At 47.1% G+C, this 25,284-nt stretch overlaps 1 protein-coding gene across 1 annotated transcript in view; it reads left to right on the top strand.

Annotated features, from left to right (window-relative positions):
- Positions 1-25,284, top strand: part of LOC142817610 (uncharacterized) — a 95,631-nt gene that overhangs the window by 10,557 nt on the left and 59,790 nt on the right. The window contains exons 3-6 of the mRNA XM_075894666.1: positions 2,795-2,903; positions 16,721-16,812; positions 23,068-23,172; positions 25,066-25,089. Coding sequence (XP_075750781.1) covers positions 2,795-2,903; positions 16,721-16,812; positions 23,068-23,172; positions 25,066-25,089 — 330 coding nt within the window. The remainder of the gene's footprint in view (positions 1-2,794; positions 2,904-16,720; positions 16,813-23,067; positions 23,173-25,065; positions 25,090-25,284) is intronic.

Below are 25,284 nucleotides of genomic sequence, written 5' to 3'. Positions count from 1 at the left end.
TTCCTCTTCTTGATTTCAACTAGGATATTCTTAAGCTCCGTTTTTTCCCCAATCCACTCTGCTCTCTTCTTGTCTCTTAAGGTTACACCTACCATATTTATTTCCATTGCTCGCTGCGTCGTGCTCACTTTAAGCTGAACCCTCTTTGTAAGTCTCCAGGTTTTTGCTCCTTAGTCAAGTACCTGCAAGATACAGCTGTTATATACCTTCCTCTTGATGGATAGTGGCAATCTACCTTCATAATTTGAGAGTGCTTGCCAAATGTGCTCCACCTCATTCTTATTCTTCTAGTTACTTCAATCGCGTGGTTTGGCTCCGCGGTTATTACCTGCCCTAAGTAGACATAGTCTTTTACAACTTCCAGTGCACTATTACCTATCTTGAAGCGCTGTTCTCTTCCGATGTTGTTGTACATTATTTTCGTTTTCTGCAGATTATTTTAAGACCCACCTTTCTGCTCTCCTTGTCTAACTCCGTAATCATGAGTTGCAATTCGTCCCCTGAGTTACTCAGCAATGCAATGTCATCGGCGAAGCGCAGGTTACTAAGGTATTCTCCATTAACTCTTATCCCTAACTGTTCCCATTCTAGGCTTCTGAAAACCTCCTGTAAGCATGCGGTAAAAAGCATTGGGGAGATTGCATCCCACTTCCTTACACTTTTCTTGAAGGATATTCTGTTGCTTTCTTCATGAAGAACTATGGTAGCAGTTGATCCCATGTAGATTTCTTCCAGGATGTTTATATATGCTTCATCGACGCCCTGATTCCGCAGTGTCTGCATGACTGCTGATATTTCTACTCAATCAAAAGTCTTCTCGTAATCTATGAAGGCTATGCATAGTGGTTGGCTATATTCTTAGGTTTTCTCTACTACCTGATTGATAGCATGAATGTGGTCGATTGTTGAGTAGCCTGTTCCAAATCCTTCTTGTTCCTTTGGTTGATTGAGTTATAATGTTCTATATGACTGATATAATCTCCATTCCATGAACCTCTGAAGCCGTTCTTTATGCAGCTGATACTACTGTGTCCTTCTTCACCACTACTCATCTCGATAAGATACAAGCCATAGCTAATACATGGTTGCAAGAGTTATCATTGTTGTTGAATGTGAAAAGAAAACTAAGCTTCAGTGTTAGTAAAACAAAGGGTATCGTGTTCACGACACGCAACAAAGCTGGTGACTCTGAAATTCAACTTGAATTTGAAAACAAAGTAATTGAACGTGTTTTTCTACAATTTTTCATGTACTCTTTTGCAGAACATACAGATTGAACCCAGCATGCTAATAAAATTCACGCCAATATACAAAAACCCTCCGGTATATTCCGAAAACTCAAAAACCTTGTTCCAAAACGTTTAAAATGGTCGTTTAAAATGTTTAAAATGACACCCTAGTACATTCACATCGCTGCAGTAACCTGTTTTAGAGCCCACAATCAAAACTAATCTTTTGTGGTTGATGACATTAAAGAAAAAAAGTAATAAGGTATGTCGAAAACCTTCCATGCAATGACCAGACATGCTCGTACCTTTTCTTTAGAAAACTCTTTTGCACAAGTGAATGCATTAAATGTGTGGCATTTCCTTCTCCATGTTTACAAGAAAATTAAGTTTCTTCCTTCTAAAAGTTTTGCACTGCAAGGTAGTAGCAATGTACCTTATAAATTAAGGTACGACCATTAGAGAAATCCACTCATGCGAACCACCCATGGAACTCTAACGCTAACATACTTAATTCGTTGTTCTCAACAGACATGTACAGGCAACGGAAATTAAGCAGGAACCACTATCGCCATAATCTTAAGAAAAACAGTCTAAAACATACCTATTTTCTGCACAAGATTAACAAGCACACTATGCAGTAGTTACATAATCTTCAGGTTTCAATATTTGTTGTTTCATGACAAACCTATGCATTTTGTTCCCACAGTATAAAATTGCGCGTTTGTACGCACTAAGAATGTATAATATTCTTGCTATTTGTCCATCCTCTGAGCGTGAATCCGAGTACTGAAGTTCCCGTGAGGCATAGAACATTGACCTTTTGACCTTGTGTTCGGGACACTTTTGTCCGAAATATATATCTGATACCTGTGAAACTGCGAAAAGTACGCGGCCGCAGCGAGAATTTCTTCTTTAGCTGTAGCCAAGGAGTTTTAGGAATCACTGGAGTGGACATTATACATGAAAAGTGAGGCTGTGTTCCCTCAAAATTGCAGCCGTCTTACTTGGGTCATAATAAAACACGAGCGTTCTGCGAAGAAAAGTGAGCGTTTTCAAGCGCGATGAGCACACCATAGCAAATTTTTCCAAACAGGCTCTGCTCCACGTTTGTATTTGTATTTTACTAGTAAGCCTGAGTGTTTTTCACGAATTTCATCGGAGATAAGTACACCAGTACTCCCCTTGATAGGTTGTTTTCGTCGGGCGCAGGTAAAAAAAATAGACGACACACCACTGGTCACCTTTCTACTTGTGTCCAGTGGTGAGCCACCTTTCATCCTGCGTCAACGTTAGTGCGTTTCGTTAAAAAATCTCCTCATAATGTGCAACCCACTACCTCAGGCAAACATGATTCTCGGAAACGAGAGTGCGAACAAATATGTTATGTTTCGTACTATCATGGACAGTGCAGCTTTTAGAAAATAAGACCGTGAAGTACTACTGTTCAGTACGGTAAGAAGAATGCAGGGTCGTCCTCTGACACAAATGGTTCGGTTGTGGCTTTCTTGGGTGTCTCTTCTTTCTTGTTTTCCGGTTCACGAACTGTGTTTTGTCTTATTCTCTAGTGCATGAACGGGTTCAACCTTGTGTCAAGAATGACGGGAATTAAGGACAAGATTCGGGAAGAGGAATTTTCCTCCTACCTGCCGGATGTCACCGATATCTCAAAATGGGGTAAGTTATTTCACATGTGTTCACACAGATGAGTAATTGTTATTAGAATGCATTAGTACATTGCTTGAAATCTTAGAAAACAAAGCTGTACCATGCTAACCACTCTCCCTTTCTCGTTAAAATTTCAGAAAAAAACCACATATTATAATCATGATTGTTTCATGTAACACTTAGCTCTATGCTATCATGGTATCTGAAAAAAATATAAATTGGGGGTTGAACTCCTAATTTACGTTTTTAATAGTTAAACGCGATAGCGACGTCAGCACACACACGCGCACACGCACGCGCACACGCACGCGCACACGCACGCACACACACACACACACACACCATAAGGTATTATTTAACATGGAATAGCATTACACATCACAGGGGCCTCTAGTTTCACGCCTCTACCAAAATGCCGGGGCCAGGATCGAACCCAGAGCTTTCGAATCAGCAGCCGAGCACCATAACCGCTGCACCATAACCGCTGCACCATCACAGCGGACACCATCTGTTTTAAAGAAGCAAGCAGCACGCAGACAAGAGGAACTTGATGCTAAAGGCGGCTCACAAGCTATAGGCTTCCCACAAACATTAATTGTACGCGTTTCCTTTCATTGAAAAATGGACGGAGGTTGTAGCGTGTGAATGAATGCAAATTGTGTCCTTATCTGCGCAATCAAAGCTATACATTTTGGGAAATGTCATAACTTTTATTACGAAATTGTTTTATGCCAGGATCCATAACGGCTCCGCTGACGTATTTCCGTCTCGGATATAACCTTGAAAAAGGTGTACTAGCAGCGCACAAAGAAACAAATCAGAACAAAGTGTTCCGTCACCGGGGGACGAACCTATGACCCCTAGCTTTGCAGCGCGCGGCGCACAACTACTAGACTATAGAGTGTACGTCAACCACCTTACTAACGGCGTGCTATTTACATACACCATATGCCGTTTGTAGTCCTCAGAGCTCAGCAATGTCAGCGCGTTTTCGTCATCAGTAGCGAGATGGGAAAAAAGGCGTGCGTTGGCGCGCACTGAAGGTCATGCGATGTGCGCACGCCTCCACAGGGCACGTGCGCTAGTCTCTTGACGCGAGCGCTTACTAGCTCTTGTGTTTCCATCGCAAGTATGCTCTGACGTAACTGCAGTTACAGACTTCACTCGTGGCCACGGCCGCGTTTATTAAAGGGGCGTACTGCACTCACACGAAGTAAGATGTCGAGCTATTACAATTGCTAGACGCGCTGGTCCTGGGCATGCTCATTTCATGTTTGCTTTCAGCTTGAAGTGCGCACTGCAAGTTTCCAGCAGCTATTCGTTAATCGTGTGACATTTCAATTTGTTGCTGTAGCATTCATTCATTCGCTCATGTGGCAAAACAATGCCCAATAAATGATCAACTTCTTTTGTACTGTTACGCCAGGAGCAACATTCCAGGGTGGCTTAAAATTACAATAGTGGTGTGGTGAGTCTGCTGGGCCCCCGGACCTAAAAACCTTTTTCACCTGACTTGCAGCCTGTGCTTCCGCCTCCTCCTTTAGGTGGTGCACCGAACAATGAGCCTCGCTTCTGAACTTGTGCCAATGAAGAAGACTTGCTAGACACGCTTTCTACATTCCTGGGCCAGTGACCGCGCATTGGTGCATTGTGTTCGGGGCCTGCAGGGAGCTAGCTCAGCCAGTGGTGCCGTATTGCTCTTCCTTGTGCTACCAGGTGTACGTGTCCTTACACTTTTCTAGAAACTGGTTTGGCGCACTAGCCTGCAGGGGGTCGGAGTGGAGGAGGACAATCCTATTGGAGGGACCTGAACTGACTTGTCTTCCTTCGCAGTGAATCCAGGGAAAGCAGTGTATAAAAACGCGAGCGCAGAGACGCTCGGGTGTGCTTCATCTGTTCCATGCTGTTCTACGCTACTATCAACATGTAAATATTGTACATAAACGTTTTCTTCTCATCTACGCCGGCTCCTCGACTCGTCTTCTCCCGGCACTCGGATGGCTCCAGCTGGAACCACGCTACCCGAGGTCGCCACAGTGACGGACGTGGCGGCATGTGCCGACACCTCCTTCCTAACAGTACACACGTTTTGCTTTCGTGTTAAACCGATTCCCATAGACAGTAGGATCAGACACTTACATATATGTAAGTCCACGTGATATTACATTCAGTTTTTCTTTGCTAAGTTCTTTATTTGAAAGGTTAATAACGATTGGTTCTTTGGGGTGCGGTGGCAAACCTTTCTGTACGCGAGGTGACTTGGTATTTTTCATGTAAGCTGCAGTGGGTATGGCTTGAATATGACCACAATCTTCGATGACACCATCAAAAAAGCGGAAACTCTTTAGCGCCAGACTCTTCTAAACCACCAGAAAGATGCCGACCAGCACCGCAACAATTTGCTATTAACTTTCACGCTCAATCCACCGAACAAAGCAAGGTTCTAAGAACACACTTTACCATGTCGGAACAGAGCGTGTAAAGCGTGTGACTGTCTAAAATGTTCACTTCTCCTCCTTATGTGGTATACAGGCGGCCGAAAAGTATAAAGGGTTATTAAATAAATGAAAGGGTAGGCATGAAACCTCCAACTGGGTGCCGCCCTAGCGGAAAAAGCAGATGCAAAGTATGCAAGCACATGCAGACAATGACAGTGGCGGAAAGCACCCACTCGGTTTTTATGCACACGATAACTAGAGCACTAGACTGTGAGTCAGACAACGCTATATTCGCTACTTTCACCGCCTAGAGAGGGTGTTAGTGCAAGCACAACATGGCTGTCGTTTGGGGGTTCGTGCAGCCGGCGCATCGGCAGCCGCCGCTGGTATGCCCGTCACTTCAAACTGCGTAGTACATTCGGCTGCGGCCACCATGTTGTGAAGACTTTGGTGGGAAGGTCATTGATTCTAGCATGTATAATATCCCACACTGCGTGTTGAGAAACGCGTGTGCGGCGTATATTGAAGAAAAAGAAGTTTTGAACGCTGGGCACATAGTCTGCTGTGGTGTGAAGGAGTGCACGTACAGAAACGCGTTGCGACGGCCGGGGAAGTTGAAGCGGTCGTGCTCGTGCAGTAAACCTCGCCTTTGACTGCATGGCGTCTGCACAGCGGCATCCAACATATTCCCATATGCGCAGCGGCATCCAACATAGCTCAGCAAGCAAACAATAAAGAGTAAACATTGCAACTGTTAAGAGGTTTATAGGCGGACACTTCGCGATGATTCACGACAGCGACAGTCAATGCGGGGACCGACTCTCTGCACGAGCTGTTCTTCTTCTTATGAAAAGGGAGACCCACTAGAAGGCGCTGGAGATGACGACCCACTACTCAAGGGCTTTACCACAACTACCCCGGGTACGAAAAGGGGGCCGCCTGGCGATCTAACAGCTGGTTAGAATGAGCAGTTCATGGTAGGCCTTGAGGCGCTTCATGTTAACAATGTCGCGTCCTCGATGGCGCATGTCCGAAAATGGTTCGATGGGTTCAATTAAGTAGTTGACTGGGGAAGTGCGTTTGACGACATGGTAGGGGCCTTCGTATTTGGGCAATAGTTTTGAAGATAGGCCAGTTGCAGTGGTAGGGATCGAGAGCCAGACGAGCGCTCCGGGGAGGAACGTGGGCGCAGTAGTGCTGGCGTCAGCGCGAATGCTTTTTTGCCGCTCGCGATCATGCGCAGTGAACGTCTTTGCAAGCTCTCGATACTCTTTAGCAAGCTTGGCTGTAGCAGAAATAGGTGCCCACTCAGACGGATCTGGCCTGTACGAAAGTATCGTGTCGATTGTGTGTGATGGGTGCCTTCCATATAATAAAAAGAAAGATGAAAAGGCAGTAGTGCTCTGAGTGGCGGTAATATATGCGTAGGTGACGAAGGGTAGAATGGAATCCCAATTTGTGTGATCGGCGGCGACGTACTTGGAGAGCATGTCGCCGAGCGTACAGTTGAAGCGTTCGGTGAGGCCATTTGTCTGCGGGTGGTAAGCAGCAGTTTTGCGGTGAACAACGTTGCACTCTTTGATAATGGCTTCAACGACTTCAGACAGGAAGACACGGCCTCGGTCACTGAGCAGTTCCTGGGGTGGACCGTGTCGCAGAATGAATCATTGGAGCAGAAAGGAGGCCACATCGCTCGCTGTAGCCACGGGAAGAGCGGCCGTTTCGGCGTATCGCGTAAGGTGGTCCACAGCGACAATGACCCAGCGGTTACCAGCCGATGTTAGTGGAAGTGGCCCTTACAAATCGATGCCAACACGCCCAAAGGGCCTGGCAGAACAAGGTAGAGGTTGCAGACCTACCGGCGACAGGTGCGTTGAAGCTTTGCGGCGCTGACAATCTATGCAGGAGCGAACGAATTTCTGCACACAGCGGTACATGCCGCGCCAAAAGTACCATTGGCGAATACGGGGGTAAGTCTTCGATGCCCCGGAGTGCGCACATTGCGGATCGCAATGAAAGAATTCGCATATGTTAGAGCGCAGACTGCGAGGTATGACTAGTAGCCACTGGCGGCCGTCACCGTTATAATTGCGCCTGTGTAGGAGGTCGTCGCGAAGGGCGAAATGGTGGGCTTGACGACGCAACGCGCGAGTGGATGGAGTGGATGGATCATTCAGCAAGTCTATCAGTGAGGCAATTCATTGATCCTTGCGCTGTTCAGTAGCAACGGCATGAATGCTAATCGAAGAAATGGCAAGGTTAGACGCTGAGTTGCTGGCATTGTTTTCAGGCAAGGGAGAGCACGACAGGGCGTCGGCGTCAGCACGTTGCCTTTCATTGCGGTACAGCACGCGGATGTCACAGTCTTGCAGGCGAAGTGCCCACCGGGTGAGACGGCCTGAGGGATCTTTCAATGACGACAACCAGCATAGTGCGTGATGGTCGGTGATGACATCAAATGGGCGACCATACAAATAAGGTCGGAACTTTGCAAGGGCCCAGACGACTGCCAAACATTCTTTCTCGGTGACTGTGTAATTAGACTCGGCTTTAGTAAGCGTATGGCTTGCATACGCCACGACATAATCCGGAAACCCTGGTTTGCGCTGTGCAAGGACAGCGCCGAGGCCGACACCACTGGCATCCGTGTGTACCTCTGTAGGGGCCGTAGGGTCGTAGTGGCGGAGTATGGGAGGCGACGTCAACAAACGACGAAGTGTTGTGAAAGCGTCGTCGCACTGTGATGACCACGAATGGAGAGGCCCGTTACTTCCGAGAAGCTTCGTCAGCGGCGATATGATAGTCGCGAAGTTTCGAATGAAGCGCCGAAAGTAGGAACACAGTCCTACTAAACTGCGCAGTTCCTTGACGGATGTCGGCTTGGGGAACTTGGTCACGGCCCGAAGCTTGGCTGGATCAGAGAGAATTCTGTCCTTGGAGACGACGTAGCCAAGTATTGTCAGCTGCCGAGCTGCAAATCGGCACTTCTTTAGGTTCAGTTGCAGACTGGCGTCGCTCAGCGGCATTAAAACATGCCGAAGGCGTTGAAGATGCGTCAAGAAGTCCGCAGCGAAAACGACGACGTCATCGAGGTAGCACAGGCACGTGTGCCATTTCAGGTCGCGCAGAACAGTATCCATCATGCGCTCAAAGGTGGCGGGTGCATTACTCAGCCCAAACGGCAGGACGTTGAATTCGTACAAGCCGTCGGGGGGGGGGGTGACAAAAGTGGTCTTTGGTCGAGCGTGCTCAGCAATAGGTACTTGCCGGCACCCTGAGCGCAAATCGAGGGATGAAAAGAATTCTGCTCCTTGCAGGCTGTCAATCGCGTCATCTACCCGTGGTAGTGGGTACACGTCCTTACGAGTGATCTTGTTGAGGCGTCGGTAGTCCACACAGAACCGCACAGCACCGTCCTTCTTCGTGACGAGAATGACAGGAGATGCCCAGGGGCTGCTAGAGGGGCGAATAACATCGCGGCGAAGCATGTCATCGACTTGTTCGTTGATTACACGGCGTTCTGTGGGAGGTACGCGATTTGGACGTTGCCGCAGCGGTGGCTCTGCGCCTGTGTCGATGCGATGCGTAACGGTGGATGTGCGGCCGAGAGAAGGTTGAGCGATATTGAAAGAAAAGCGGAATTCTTCCAACAGGCCCAAAAGCTGGGAACGCTGGCCCGGCGTAAGGTTGTCGGGTATGGAGGGACCGAATACATCATCGTATGATGAAGCAGTTGTTGAAACAGCACTAATCGTACAGGAACTTGAGCAGTGCATGTTATCGGGTTGATCCATAACTTGCGCGTCTTTGATGGGTTCCACGCTGCCGAGACATTCCCCTCGCACCAACGTAACGCTGTATGGAGATTAGTTCACAACAAAAATAGTGGTGCGCCGTGATTGAGTTGCACGGTCGCGAAAAGAACCAGCAAGCTTTTTCTTATGAAAACACGATGAGATGGCGAGAGGAGTGCAGCGGTGTCAGAAAGGTTTGCGCAGTAGAGCGACACCGCCACGGACGAGTTTGCAGGCACTTGAGTGTCGTCTCTGACGAGTAACTTGCTTGCAGCAGATGGACTGTCGGCCGGCTTCAAAGAAGAGAATTGCGTGAGTTCTATTTCTGCTGGTGCGCAATGAATGACGGCGTCGTGGCGGGAGAGAAAATCCCATCCTAGGATAACGTCGTGAGAGCATGAAGAAATTATGATGAATTCGACCGCATACATCACGTCCTGAATCATAAGGCGGGCTGTGCACATCGCTGTAGGGTGAATGCTTTGGGCGCTGGCTGTAAGAAGGGAGAGCCCGCAAAGCGGCGTGATCACTTTGCGCAGTAATCGGCTAAGTTTTGCGTCCATCACGGATACGGCGGCTCCAGTATCTACAAGGGCAGATGCACGAACGCCATCCACAAGCACGTGTATCACGTTTGATGGGCTTTCCTGTGGGCTTCCGCAGTTCGACAGTGTCGCAGCACTTGCCTTGTGGACTGCGACGACTAGTTTTCCTGGTCGCCCTCGAGTGGACGTGGCTGCATCGGCGACAGTGAGCGACGTCGTGGAGATGGTGAACGGCGGGTAGATGGAACGGGGCGGGACGACGGTGGCATAGGCGGCGGTTGGTCATAAGAGCGGCTTGATTGGCTGGGAAAGTTGGAGGCGACCTGCGGTTGCTGCACACGATTGCAATAGCGTGCTACATGACCGACGCAACCACAAGCAAAGCAGATGGGGCGATTGTCAGCAGTGCGCCATCGGTTCGCGAGTCCCATCCATGTCGCAGAACGCGATGGGCGAGCCGGCTGCTGATATGAGTGCATGGTAGGCGGCACTCGGGGCACGTGGGTGACGCCGGCGTATGTAGGCGAGACAGTTTCCCCGAAGGTCTGGGGCCTCGCGACGGTTTCTGTGTAATTTAGGAGAACAGTGACAGAAATCGGTGGGGACGGCCTGGCGACAACTTGGGCGTAGCTGAGTGGCGCAGATGCAGGAGGCGGCTGGTGGTATTCAGGGACGACCTCCACGATTTCCTGCTGAAGGGCTCGGCGTAGCGGAGGTAGAAGTGTACTTGATGGCTGTTGAGCTTGTTGTGGGGAAGCAAAAGCCAGTAAGGAGACCTGGCGGGCAACTTCCTCACGCATGAACGACTTCATTTCGGCAAGCAAGGTTGCGTGGTCAGAAACTGCTGACAAGGCCGAGAGATCAGCATCACGTGGTGGCGGTCGACGGGTCATCAAGTGCTGCCGTCACAGCTCGTCGTAACTTTAGCATAACGTAATGACCTCTGCCACAGTGCGGGGGTTCTTTGCTAGGAGCATGGTGAAGGCATCGTCGGTGATGCCTTTTAGAACATGCGTGATTTTTTCAGCTTCCCACATGTTCAGGTCGACTTTTTGCACAAGTCAAGGATGTCCTCGATATAACTTGTGAAGGACTCGCCGGTCTGCTGGGCTCGTTCACGTAAACGCTGTTCAGCTTGCAGCTTACGAACGGCTGGACGGCCGAACACGTCGACGACTGCGGTTTTAAAAGCAGACCAAGTGGGAAATCAGATGCGTGGTTGTTGTACCACATGCCGGCCACACCCGTGAGGTAGAAAAACAGGTTGCCGAGTTTACCTGCCTCGTCCGAATGATTGGGGACACTGACGCGTTCGTACATGGCCAGCCAGTCCTCGACGTCGGTGCCATCCGCGCCGGTGAAGACAGGAGGGTCGCGGATGCGGGGGACACCGGGACATGGCGTCGGCGTAGGAGGAAGCGTCTTGGTGCATGGTTGCAGGCACAGTACGGGATCGAAGCTCCAAGGGCATCAAATTCGGACCAAAGGTGTTTGAAAGGCACAGCACCTCCACTAAATTGTTAGGAGGTTCATTGGCGGACACTTCGTGATGATTCACGACAGCAATAGTCAAAGCGGGGACCCACTCTCTGCACGAACTGTTCTTCTTCTTATGAAAAGGGAGTGCCACTAGAAGGCGCTGGAGAGGACGACCTAGCAGAACTGCGGCGGATAAACACTCCTGCAGTGGCACTGTTCAAAGCATTTACCACACAACTATGACTCGCAGTGCCTGTCCGACTTCGGTAGTTCACTACCGAATTCAGAATAACCGCAGTAGAAATTGCCAGCGACAAATTATAAAGCACCAGCGGATCGCCAAAATGAGGCTGGCTGAACAATTACATGGGCTAGCTGTGTGGGCATCCCCCAACACGGCCGGGCTAGACTGCACCTGCATGCACTTGTTTCCTCACGGTCTTCTCAAACATCGCGAATACAATAGGAGAGTTTCTGAGTATGTTTCGCCACCCATTGGCAGTACGGGCGCAGCGACCCTGCCATTGCATCTTCTGTGCCGCGCACATGGCACAAGGGCGATTGTCGATGTGAAACAGTGAAATAAGGGTTCTCGACAATGAGGGGGAGGGCTGTTACCCAAGAAGTCAGGGATAAAGGAATCATCTCTCCTTAAAAAACAACAAATGTTATCAGACAGCTCAACGCATAATTTAGGTGTGCATGCGCTCGTCGATTATACAAGCTGAAGCTCAGTCAAAATTCGAAAAATTGGCTAACGAGGCATAATGCATGAAGCATAAAGCATTGGAAATGGTCAAAAAGAGATAGAGAGATAAACAACACTGCATTGTTCTGCAAGTGGCGAGCACCAAACAGCTTTGGTACTTGCTATCGTTGGACAACGAGGCCGCAATTATTAAATGACGAGCACTCCTCTTTGCTAGCTATTTTCTATTTCTTCATTTTTTCAAGTACATCTGTAGTGGCTTTCAGGGCTAAAAGCTGCAGTCTGCTGCTGGACAGCTCTTTCAAACACGTACGTGACTTGTATCTCTAACGGGTAAAAATATAGGTAAAAAAGTGGACTTTTGCTGCAGAATAGCCCCTTCGGACGGCATGCCTTGGAGGAGTGGCATACATTGTCAAGGTGTTAACACCACCTGTAAACATTAATTCTGGAGACGCCAACCTCTTTTGCATTCCTTTGTACTGAAAGCCATATCTATGAATATTGTGAAGAATTCAGCTGCTTACGCTCGCAAGACACTTGCTTTCGAACTAAAATCTCTTGTGCAAATCACTTCTGCGCTATATTTCGAGTTCGTGCAAGAACATGATTAGGAAGAGAAGACATCCCAACTTTTCGGCAAGTGAACAGCTTTTTTTTTGATATTCTGTTGTGGGTATACAAACATGTTGTTGCCGATTTCTCTTTCCCTCTAGTGAGACTTGCTTTATTCTGGTATTTGCCCACCACGGCTACTTTTTGTTCAGAGCTTTCTCAATGCTCAGTCTGCAGTGATTTTTCGACTCGGGAAGACGGTCGTATAACCTTCAGTACGAGTAGTACGTATGGATATATATTAAATGTGTGATGGTGTATTGTTGTTTACGGTATTGCAAGTACTGGTCGGGGAAAACACCCAGTGTTTTTTTTCACCAACTCCCAAGCAATGCTGAACTTTGCGCTAAATGGCAAAAGAATATTGCGAGAGAGAACCTCATAATCAACGACAAGTTGATTATGATTATGCAGCAGGCACTTCCGCGATGTAGACTATGTGCCTGCGTGCCGCATCAGAAAACTTCTTCATGACTCTGTGCCCACTCTCTTCGAGGACTATCCTTCCTACGTGAGACCAAGTGCATGAAGCCGAGCTTCACCCTTACGCCAAACATCAAGGAAGCGAAAAGCAGAGACCAATGAACCAGACCTGGATGCTGCGACTTCACAAGATGCTTTCACTGAACAAGAAGTAGTAAGTGTTTGTACACAAACAATGAACAGCAATTCTCATCGCGTGGGCCGAAACTGGGCTACAATAGGAAGATTACGCTCTCAAGTGTCGTACCATCGTTCAGAATGTGAGAAGTTGTAGCTATTGTTGAAAGAACACGAAAATGCGTCCGAATATCATCACGAAAGCAAGCCGCACGCATGTGTTAAGAAAATCGCAACAGATGTCCAGAAAGGAGAGAGAAAGGCGGTGTTTTGTTTACATCAAATAGAATGTTACAGGGAAAAAAGCTATCAGCGTACCCAGACTAGGTTCGGAAGTGTGTGATATTGCACTTTTTGTGCCTAAGAGGCTGCGATCATGCTGGCACTTCGGGGCTTCTGACACTGCAGGCAAAGTGCACTCTTCAGAGGCACGTATATCCATGCCCAGCATCATCGGGACTGAGCGACGCCATAAAACACCTGTGCGTCTTCAACGATTGGGCAACTTGTTTTTCAACGTGTGGTAACTGACAAAGCGTGCCCGAACTGACGTGCCCGCGCTGCGCAGACTGGTGAAGGAGGGTAAGGGTCTTGGCGCCCCCCCCCCCCCCCCTCAAAGCAGCGGTGATAGGCATTACTACACCCGATGCGAAGGCTGTAAGAAGTGAGCACGCTGGAAGTGGGTCTAGCCCGGTCGTCACACTACTTACCTGTTGGAGATTACGAGTTGGCATCTGACCAGTAATCCCTCATTTGTGAATAAAGAAAAGTGCTCGAAGAGATAACTTTACACCGGCAGGACCCAAACTTGCGACCTTCGAAGGTCAGTGGGAAAGCATTGAACGTGATGTTTGAAGGAGCCAGGCCACGTCTGCCACATAAAGCGTCACACAAGCCAACAGAATAGAGACCTGCCGCCACTTCATCAGTCGCACATCAACGGCGAAGTTCTACACAAAACGCCTTGACAATGCATCGACTACCGAATCATCTTAAAGCAGTACGCAGTGACCAGCACCATGACAGAACGATTTGCTGGCCTCGACATCCCCAAGTACACTGGATCAGTGGATGACGGACCCGCACAGGGCTGCTTCAACCTATTTGAGCAGCCTGTCACTGCAACATCCTGGTCGCATTGGGAGGTAGTCGTCAACTTCGGTGAGGCTTTCAAGTTCTACTTCACCCAAATATTCGAAAACAATGAATCGTGGCAAAAAATAAAAAAAGGAAATGATGTTCTGATTTCAAGACTGCAATGAAGATTCAATTGAAGCCCACTATCATTGCACATATGCACTGAACACAGTCATCGCAGTCATTGGAAGCCTTCACACAATCAAGCACAGAGCATATATTTGCAATTCATTCCCGCCAGGCGAAGTCAGCCATCTGCTCACACAAAGAGATCCTGGCCGTTTTCTTACAAAATCTTCCACCTGGGTTCCTATTTGCGCACGTATCGACAACGCTTACCTCTTCACTGCAACACGAAGATCCTACACGCGGTTTTGCGTCAAGTAGCTCCTCTGGTGCTCGTCTCTCTCACCACAAGCTTCTGCTCACCGAAAAGCATCTTGAACATTTTCCCAAAAGACTTAACCTATAACGGGCGTTTCCGTAAACTATGAAATCGCTATTTTATAACGTGATCAACGTCCCATAAGACTCCAAATGTTACTGAACCACCCCAATTACTTGATGATTCGTGCTGTGTACATTATCCACGTGGCATGAGTTCATCTGGCATCAATATCGCTACTGAAACTCACGGCAATTGTGTTAAGACAGGACCATTTACAGCTGACAAGCTGGTGAATCCACACAACACCAAACTACACCCCAACTTTTCAGACCAGAGTCTTTCGAGAAACGTTTCCAGCTGAATAACGCTACAAAAAGAGAAACATGAGACATCTGAACTGACTCTAGTAAAGTCTTCTGTGCTATGATCATCCAGTGGTGACACTAAGTGTCGAAGCACAACTAAGGTTCTGAATTGAACAAAGCAAGCACATTGCGAAGTGATAGAAGGATCTATTATTAACAACTACTAGCAACCCTCTGGGCAAATTTCTCATTAGTCTGCCACACTGTTTTTATCACAAGACAAGCCTTGCAGTAGATCGGGCGAAGAAACTTTGACTCATGATCCTGAAAGACGCCCATTTTGCCAACATTTACAACAAAACGAGCAGTTTCAACAGAGGCAACTCCGCGAACCCCTGGCAATACAACGGTTACTCGTTCAAGGAGCACTACCAAGGGAAACCACATCACGAGCACATTTGTCGTGTGAAGAAGGTGATCAGAAACAACACCGAATTAAGAAGCAATGACTAAAGAAGCAAAGTCAACATTGATTGATTGCTTTATTTGCTTCGTCACAGTACAGTGTAACAGGAGGCGGAGGGAAAAGCCGTAATGACGGCTTGAGGGATCCTCCGCCCCCTTTGTGAACAATGGCAGCAGATGAAGGACATCACAATATCATACACTTTCACATTGTTTTACGTAAAGATCATGCCACAAAGGAAGGAAACCTGAAAACGTAGTTGATACATAGCTTACACAACAAAGAAACTTGCAGCAATCTTCTGCACCTGAATAAATACATAGTTTATAGAACATATAACATATAACATCAGAGCCATATTCGCTGAAAATAACGTCGACGCAGTTATGTGTACCAGTTCTCAAGGCTTTGTCTACAATCAAACCAACTGAGAGAACGCCAAAGAAAGTTACGAAAGAGACCACAAGCTACCACTTGTACAGAGCAGAAAAAGTGGCATCACCCCATCAGCCTTCGTTTTTTCACACGCCGACTAGAAGCATAGCGTCTATTGCAGCCACGGCACAGGCTTAAATGCCAAAGAATCTGACCTTGACATGCTACATGGATTCCCAACCTTGTTCGTTTCTAGCAAGACTTCAACCAGTGTCATCATCAGAGCAGATCTGCAGGACGTGGTTATGCTATCCACGACGCAACAGCCAGCCTCGTACACCAGAGCTCCCCTAGATATAAGCGGACTGTTTTCCTTCGCTGAGATTTTTTTGTGTGAGCTGCGAAACTTTCTTCTGAAATGAAACTATTGCACATTTTGACATTTTTTGTTAGGGGACTCTCTTTTTTGTTGTTTTGTTGGTTGTAACCCGTGCATTCTTTTGAGGGAGGAAGAATTTGTGACGTAAGAAGGTAGCGATGATTGGTAGAAGCCGAGGAAGAGGTCGGAATGGAATAAAATCATAGTGGAGGAGCCAGGCCACGTCTGCCACATCTGGAATCACATGTATATATGCTCAAGGGAAGTGGATGAGTGAACAGAAAACGATCTTTTATTGTCTCTGATGCAGCCGGGGACTCGCTTTTATACGCCCTCGTAGCTCTTACCGTGGCCGCAACGTATATAAATCACTGTTTTTCGTTCGCTCCTGCACATCCCTTGAACACACACGCACGCGCGTGTGTGTGTGTGTGCGTGTGTGTGTGTGTGTGCGTGTGTGTGTGTGTGTGTGTGGCTAGGTGACGAATGATGGCACAAGCTTTTTGCCATATGCTTTATTATCGAGAGAGAAAATGGTTATTTGAAGTTCTCTGGTACTTGTAGACAGAAATTTATTTTTCTTGTGGTTTTTACAGTAAACGGTCGCGAGAACTCCGACCACATCACCGAAGGCCTGGCGGGAGTGAGCTTGATCTTCGACGTCATGCTTCTGGGCGGCGCAATGAAGGTACCTGTTTGTCATACCGAAAGTCATGTACCTCAATCCTGCAGTACGTCACCAGCTAATGGAATCGAGGGTGGGGTATTGTGGGTATTAGGTGTTCATAAGGCGAGTGTGCGCGTTTAGCTCTGTTTAAGAGAGATTCGGTTTGTTAGCATGGTGTTTTAGCTTAAGAAATTGCGACTGTTAACGGTTGTTCGTTTTGAACCTATTTTATTTTGATCAAATAATGCACTTACTGATATTAGTTTGACGCATTGCAGACGAACAGACAGTTTTTCTGGTTAGTCTAGGCAGTAGAACACTTACGTACTCAATAGTTGTAGAAAAAATCTTATATGAAAATATTAAACTTGCCCGAAACATGATGTTACGGGGAGAATAAATTTACTGGAAGAAATGCAGAATGAACTTGGGTCAGACATGATGGCGCCAAGATTGCTCGTAGAGACTGACCTACGTTGCCTTCCTCCCTGTCCTCTTCGTCGCCGTCGTCCGCCCGTTTCATGATTTCCTCGGTGGTTGAAGCACCAACCCCGTTATAATCAAGAGACACTGGATTGATATGGCTTGAGTCGCGCGACATGTACTATGTCAGTGTGAGAGGGAATGATGGCGGTGTCCGTATAGGTGATTGCGTAAGTGATGTCAGTTACTTGGCGTAAGATGTGGTAGGGACCTGAATAGCGTGGGAGTAACTTCTTCGAAAGCCCAAGGCGGCGGGAGGGGGACCAAAACAGAACTAGATTGCCGAATGTGAAGTAAACATCACGATGACGGGCGTCGTATATGCTATTCTGATTGTCCTGGGAGGCCAGTACTCGTCGTAGAGGAACTTGGCGTGCTGCTAGGGTCGTCCTTATTGTATCACGATTGTACTCAGACGTGTCATTTAGTCCGGTTGGCAGGAGCATGTCGAAAGGTAGCAAAGGGTCACGGCCGAACAACAGAAAAAAAGAGACAACCTAGCGGTGTCGTGTCTGGAGGAATTGTACGGGAATGTCACAAACGGCAACGTAGTATACCAGTCACGGTGATTGGTGGAGACATACATAGAGAGCATGTCCGTGAGAGTGCGATTGAGGCACTCGGTTAGACCATTTGTTTGTGGATGGTAAGCCCTCAAAAGCTTGTGTTTTGTTGCGCAGGAGTGGAGGAGGTCATCAAACACTTTGGAAGGAAAGTAGCTGCCTCGGTCGGTAAGGAGATGTCGAGGGGTGCCGTGGTGTAGAAAGACGTCCTCTAAAAGGAAATTAGTCACATCAGTAGCACAGCTGATTGGAAGGGCCCGTGTGATCGCGTATCGGGTAGTGTAATCGGCTGCTACTGCAACCCACTGATTACCTGTGGCTGACGTAGAAAAAGGGCAAAGCAGGTCCACCCCAGCACGGTAGAATGGGTCTCGTGGAATGTCCAGTGGCTGAAGACGTCCAGCAGGAGGGGCATCTGGTTTTTTCCGTCATTGACAAGGGTCGCAGGCTGAAACATAACAGAAGACGTCGTAGTACATACCAGGTCAGAAGAAGCACCAGCGAACTCTGTCGTAGGTTCGTGACCCGCCGAGGTCATCGGTATCGGTGCATCATGAAGCTGGGCAAAAACAGAGTGACGCACTTGAAGGGGAACGGTGAGTAGTCTTTCTGGGCCATCAGGGTGCATATTGGAACGGTACGATACACCATCATGTACCTCAAACTTTCGAAGGGAAGGGTTGGGCGTTACCAGTGTTAGCCTTCGGATAATACTGTCCACGAAAATATCCCGATGCTGCTCGATTCCAATGTCATGAAATGCGGATAGAGAGAAAACGCCGGCAGGAAGGGTGGTTGTAGAGGAGTCGCCATCTGAAGGGTCGGCAGTATATCGGGACAAGCAGTCGGCATCTTGATGCAAGCGGCCGGTTTTGTACAGGACGGAGTAGTCGAATTCTTAAAGGCGCAGCACTGAACGGCCAAGATGCCTGAAGGGTCTTTCAGGGATGAAAGCCAGCACAAGGCGTGGTTACCAGTGATGAATTTGAATGGCCTGCCGTGCAAATAGGGACGAAATTTCCAGACTGCCCAAACAAGTGCCAAAAATTCGCGTTCAGTTATTGAATATTTTCTCGCAGCAGGAGAAAGAAGGCGGCTGGCATAGGCAACAACACGGTCACGTGCCCATTTTTTCTGGATCAGGACTGCACCAATGTCATAGACACATGCGTCTGTATGAACTTCTGTTGGAGCTGAGACGTCAAATTGAGTGAGAATAGGAGGAGAAGTGAGCAGCCACACTACATTTCAGAACGCATCAGCTTGCTCAGGGCCCCAGATGAAGTAAGCTTCTATTTTGAGGAGTTGAGTCAGAGGGCACGTGACAGCGGCAAAGTATTTAACAAAGTAGTGGAAATAAGAAAAGGCCAACGAAACTGCAAACGTCTTTGGTACATATCGTTACAAGAAAATATTTTACTGCCCGTATTTTACCTTGATCAGGGCGAACCCCTACAAAATCAACAAGATGTCCGAGCACAGATATTTTATGACTGCCGAAATCGCACTTTGCCGAATTGAGTTGCAGTCTCACCATACGAAAGACAAATCGGATTTTTGATAGCCGTTCTAAGTACGTCGAAAAAGGAGAAAAACCGATGATGTCATCCAGGTAGCACAGGCAGATGGACCACTTGAAGCCGTGCAGCAGGGCGTCAATCATACGTTGGAACGCGGTGAGTGCATTGCATAAATTGAATGGCATCTATTTAAACTGGTAAAGGCCGTCGGGAGTGATAACGCCGTCTTCTCATGGTCCATGTCATCAACGGCTATTTGCCAGTACGCGGAGCGAAGGTCGTTGGAAGAAAAATATTTTGCGCCGTGACGACAATCCAGGCCATCGTCTATGTGCGACAAAATGTAGATGTCCTTTTTCGTGATCTTGTTCAAATGCCGATAATCAACAAAAAATCTCCAGCTGTTGTCTTTCTTCTTGACATGTGCAACGGGGGACGCCCATAGACTGCAGGAAGGCTCGATGATATTCTTAGAAAGCATTTTGTTGACCTCTGTTTGATGATGCGTCGCTCAGCATGGAAAACGTGGTAAGGTCGCCGATAATTGGGACTTGTATCGCCTGTATCAATTCGATGCTTAACAACAGACGTCTTGCCGAGGGAGCGGTCGCCAAAGTCGAAGATGTCCCAAAAAGATGCAAAGAGGGAACGCAGGTTGTTAGCTTGTTCTTTCGGTAAGTCGGGTGCAATCATCCTTGTTAAGACACTTTGGTCTGACGGACAAGTAGGTGAAGTTTCCCCTACAATAGGGATGCTGTCATAACTTAAGTGTGAGAAAACGTAATATTGTGCGAAAGCAGGACGTGAACATTGGGGGACCCAATATAAACATCGTCTGGGACAGGTGGAACATGGGAGACGCCTATGTAAGCGACTGTTCGTTGTGGGAGACGCAGGTGTTCTGTAGAACAAAGCCGACTTGGAGGGCAACTTGGAGGATCAACAACAGTAGGTAGATAGAGTTGCACTATACCGCCATAACAGTCTATCAAGGCTGAATGTTGAGAGAAAGAGGCATGACCCAAAATTATGTCGTGAGGGCAATGTTCTAAAACATAAAGAAAGAACTGATGTGTGTGATCCGGCTACTCTGACGCCAGCTGACCACACGCCAATCACGGCGACTGTTCCACTATCAGCAGTTCGGACCACAGGAATTGGCCACGAAGAAGAACTTTTTTCAGCCATGTTCTAAGGTCAGCGTTAATGATAGACACGTGTACGCCAGTGTCGATGAGGGCCGTAGTTGGTACACCGTCCACGTCAACATTGATGAGGTTCCGATGTGCGGGCAGGGTCAGCAGAGAATTTTGACATCAGGCCGGCATCGCAGCATCAACTCCAACATCTGCTCCCGTCAGTTTTCCAGAGGTGAGTGCCGGAAGGAGCTTGAGGACGGCAATCGACGAGATGTGGCCGAGCGGAAGAAATGGCGTTGCAGCGAAGGGGAGCGACTGAATTTAGGGGGCAAGGAATTGTCAGGCGTTAGCGGCTGTGTTCGCGGTGGCCAGCGTGAATGCCAGGCAGGTAGACGATGGGGTGGAGGGTGAAGCCACGGAGCAGAGTTGGAACAAGCACGACAGTGGTGCGAAATCTGTTCTATATGACTGCAATCGAAGCATATCGGCTGGTCGTCGGGGTGCGCCATTCCACCGGGTTGCGATAACGTGGGTTTGCAGGACGACGTCGGTCGGGTGCATTAGTCCCGGATGGATATGGTGGGGCGTAGTCTGGAAGACGAATGAAGCCCATGTGCAAGCCGGCGCTGGCCAATTAGCTCTCCCGACGGTCCGGATGAGGGAGATGGTGGCGGCATAGCTGTCGAAGTTGAGGGATGGTGACGCGAGTGGAGTCTTGGCTTTTATTTCCCGACGTACAATACGGACAATGTCACAGGGACTTTCCGTACAAAGCAGGTGAGAGTATTCGCATGTGGATGTTGCAGCCATATTTAGAAGGCGGGCAAACTGGTGGCTTTTGGCTTCTTCAAAGTGGCGGCAATCAGAAATAATGTCCTAAGCCGTAGGTAAATTTTTGAATACAAGAAGGTGAAAGGTGTCATCTGCTGTGCCCTTATTATCATGGGCAACCTTATCGGCTTCAGACATCTGCGAGTCCACATTGCGCGAGCACGTCCTGAATGTACGTGAGGTAGGATTCGGTGCACGTCTGAACCCGGCGTGCGAGCTCACTTTGAGCGGCGCGTTGACTTCCCACACGCCTGAAGAATAGCTCCCAGAGCTTTTGCTTGCATAACACCCAGCTGGTCGGCTCTTTCTCGTGCGTTTCCTACCAGACCTTTGCGGTGCCTCCGAGAAAAAATTCACGTTGGCCAGCATGAGCGTTGGGTCCCATCGCATACGTACACCCCCTCGCTCGAATGATTTGAGCCAGGCTTCCACGTCAACGTCCTCGGTGCCGTAAAAGGAACCTGGATCTCTCGGGGGCTCCCAGATGAGAGTTGACGGGCCAGTTGGAGAAAGCACAGAAGTGGTTCGAGAAAGCGCGGTAGTCGAAGAAGAGTTGGTATTGTTGACTTCAGTCGCCTTGGGGGAGGTCACTAGGTGTCCACACGAAGATACATCTTGCTTGAAGTGGGTACCCCGCACCTTCCGCCAATAATGTTACGGGGAGAATAACTTTACTGGCAAAATATAGAAGGAATTCGGGGCGGAAAAGATGGCGCCAAGCTGGCTCGTAGAGACTGACCCCGTCGTTTTCCTCCATGTCTTCTTTGTCGTTTTCGTCCACCCGTTACAATATCAGCGCAGTTCAAGTCAAAGGACGTACTTAAACACACTCCCGCGCGCACACAAATGTTTCTTAATAAATCGGTGGGGCTTATCTTGTTTTTTGGTATACAGGAGGGCTCGCCCCTCGTAACTCTTTAGTTTCCTTTTAGGATTCTGCACAACTGATTCCCCATACAAACAACAAAAACTAATAGATACACACTCAAAGAAAGAGACAGACAGTCAGACACGCAAACAGGCAACATTGCTTCCTTGTTTCGTTCTTTGCGGCAGGCTATTTCTAACTGCAGCCAGTTAGACACTGCGACTTATCGAATGCATTTGACGTTGTGTTTGGCTTAACTTCTTAACCCCATAAACTCTTGAGTTGTGGTGCCAGTTTTATTCTGTGCCCAATGATTAAAGCCTGTATGTACTTTCGCTTAAGCGTCGATGAGATTAGTACTAAATACATTAGGCCTTGTGAACTCTTCAAGGTTCAATCTGGGGCCCATTACTTGTCAACGTTATTAACATTCTTGAAAAGTGGTCGCGTCAGACGTACGCCCTATTGTACGTCGATGATAGGGCATTATACCGTGAAATTAAATCTGCGAATGATTCGGGTTCATGAATTAAAACACAAATTTTGTTGCGATACGGCGTGCTTCCAACTTGCTACTAATGAGTCCAACTAAGCCACCTGTTTTCCAGTTTATTCAAAAATGTATTTCTTACTATATGAACACTCACTGGAGATCATGCCACAGAAAAAAAGCAAATTGTACACGTGATGTGCGAATATCTATATACTGCTAGCTAAATTTCTTGGAGCTTTGCAAATCCCCAATACAACAACAACCATGTTAGGAATTAGAAGACTAGTTTACAGCATCTCATTATGCTTATTGACTGCTGAATGAACTGAATGAAATGAACGAATATATAAGTCTTTGTGAACGACTCTCGTCTTTGCAGGAAAGCGCCAACCTCATCCAGATATCGGGCCTATGGGGCTCCTTCGACTGCGTCGCGGACGCCGTTATAGGTTTTTTGGCGGCCAATTACACCGTACCAACTATTGTAAGTCGCGCAGAACTCACCACGAAACAGAAGTATATCGTAGTCCCCGACGTTTCCTGCAACGTTTAATGAAGTTCTTGCAATTCTTTGGCCAACGAGGAAGTCGAACTGCTGTTGAAGAAGCTCCAATCCTGCTTTTTTTTGCAAGACTCTGTTTTAAGAAACACAATCAAACTCAACTTGCCTAGTACTCTAGCAGGCGTGCTTGCGATAATGGCGAAGATATGTGTATTTCAGAACGTTTTGCAAGCAACGCCTTGGGACGTGATATGAAAAAGTTGAAGCACGTGTAGTTGCCTCCTGTGGCAACAAGACACCACTTCAACGTGTATTGTTTACAGTACATCACACTAACTTGAATACACTATGATAAAAACCGCAGCCACATAATTTTATCATAAAAGCGAATTGTTTGCAAAGAATTGATGGAATATGCATTTAGACATTCAATTCAGCTACAGTTATTCATAACGACACCGTAAAAAATAAGTGTTTACAATGATGTGAGGAACGTGATCTCATTGCAGTATTGGATGCTTAAACGTGGGGATAACTAACACTTTTATTCGGTTCATATATTGAATGAGGCAGATGAAGGCTAGCTTAATGTACAGGCAACGAATGCTCTCAAGTATAGACTGTGAATTGCTCAGAGCAATTAGCCATCCTAGATATTCAAAAAGAACTAAAAAACGAGCTCTCCGTAATATGTTGGCGAAGCTTAGGTGCGATATTCTCGACACTTTCATCTGTTGTTCAGAGCTTTCAATTCATTAAATGATTGGAGGAGTGATGTAGTTCCCAGACGAACAGTGATGCGTGCCTCTTCTAAGCTTGAATATTGGCACGATTGAATATGGGACGAGCTCGGGCATGTAAAGTGATAGAGGAATAATAATAATAATAATAATAATAATAATAATAATAATAATAATAATAATAATAATAATAATAATAATAATAATAATAATAATAATAATAATAATAATAATAATAATAATAATAATAATAATAATAATAATAATAATAATAATAATAATAATAATAATAATAATAATAACAACAAAAACAGTCAAGCACACAATGACTTACTGTCATGCATACACTGTGTCGGAAAACATTCTTTTTCAATATATGTTGAAAAATGTCGTCACAAAGGAAGCTGTCAAAGCTCGACAAGTCACAGAAACTATGTAGAATTCGGATAAAAGAGCCATGGATTAAACAAAGGTATACTGTTTACCGGCCGCAAAGCCTGCTCAATACGTCGGTCACATTCACTGAATATTAACGTCAAATTTTAAATTTCGCCATGCATTACATTGTGAAGTCTATTGTTCGTCATATACACGTCTACTGCGTTGGGCTTAATTGGAAAGTATGCCAAGATTTGCTGCCTATAAGAACGCAGGCAGGGCGCATATAATTGTGCCTACATGTCTTGCTCCAGGGTACCCTTGAAAAAACAAAACTCGGTTGGTGTGGACGAGCAAATATTTGAGCATTCCTTAACCATGGCCAACCATTTCAGCCGTATCTACATCACACTTCGCAAAGCGAGAGCGTCTGTCCCTGTACTGTTGATGGGAGGCCACGGTTTTGTGAGTTGGGACACGGGCGTTGCAGCCGTGGAAACGGATGGTATAAAAAAAACGTGTACCTTAGGCTTACTACGCAGTAGCAGTCTTTTGGCGGAGGGTTTCGCTATTAGCCGACATTTGTCACAAATATGCTAAGTACCTGATTACGTGAGATGGCTTTGAGCCAGTAAATATTGCCGCCGAAGTTGTGCCGCTGTAGTTGCCTACACTTCGTAATACTTAGCAATCAAATTATACCTGAAGAGGTTGCCGAGCGGTATTTTAAGTTATTTCGACCTGCCTATTTTTTCAGGCGCACGAAGAGACCAGGACAGTGGTGAGTACGCCTCTGTGTCCTTCGTGGAGGTCACGTGCTTCGTTTTTTGTTTTATCTTACGCAAACTAGTCGAAATTGTTCAGTGCATTAATACAACTTCATATTTAAAAACGTTTTGAGGCACCGAGTACGGATTTGGTAGTGTAATGTCCTCATCTGTCGATTGTAGTTTCTGGCCCATCGTAAAGCGACAAT

Source organism: Rhipicephalus microplus, chromosome 5 (genome assembly GCF_043290135.1).
Source record: "Rhipicephalus microplus isolate Deutch F79 chromosome 5, USDA_Rmic, whole genome shotgun sequence".
Classification (NCBI taxonomy): Eukaryota; Metazoa; Arthropoda; class Arachnida; order Ixodida; family Ixodidae; genus Rhipicephalus; species Rhipicephalus microplus.
This window is presented reverse-complemented; position numbering and strand designations above follow the sequence as displayed.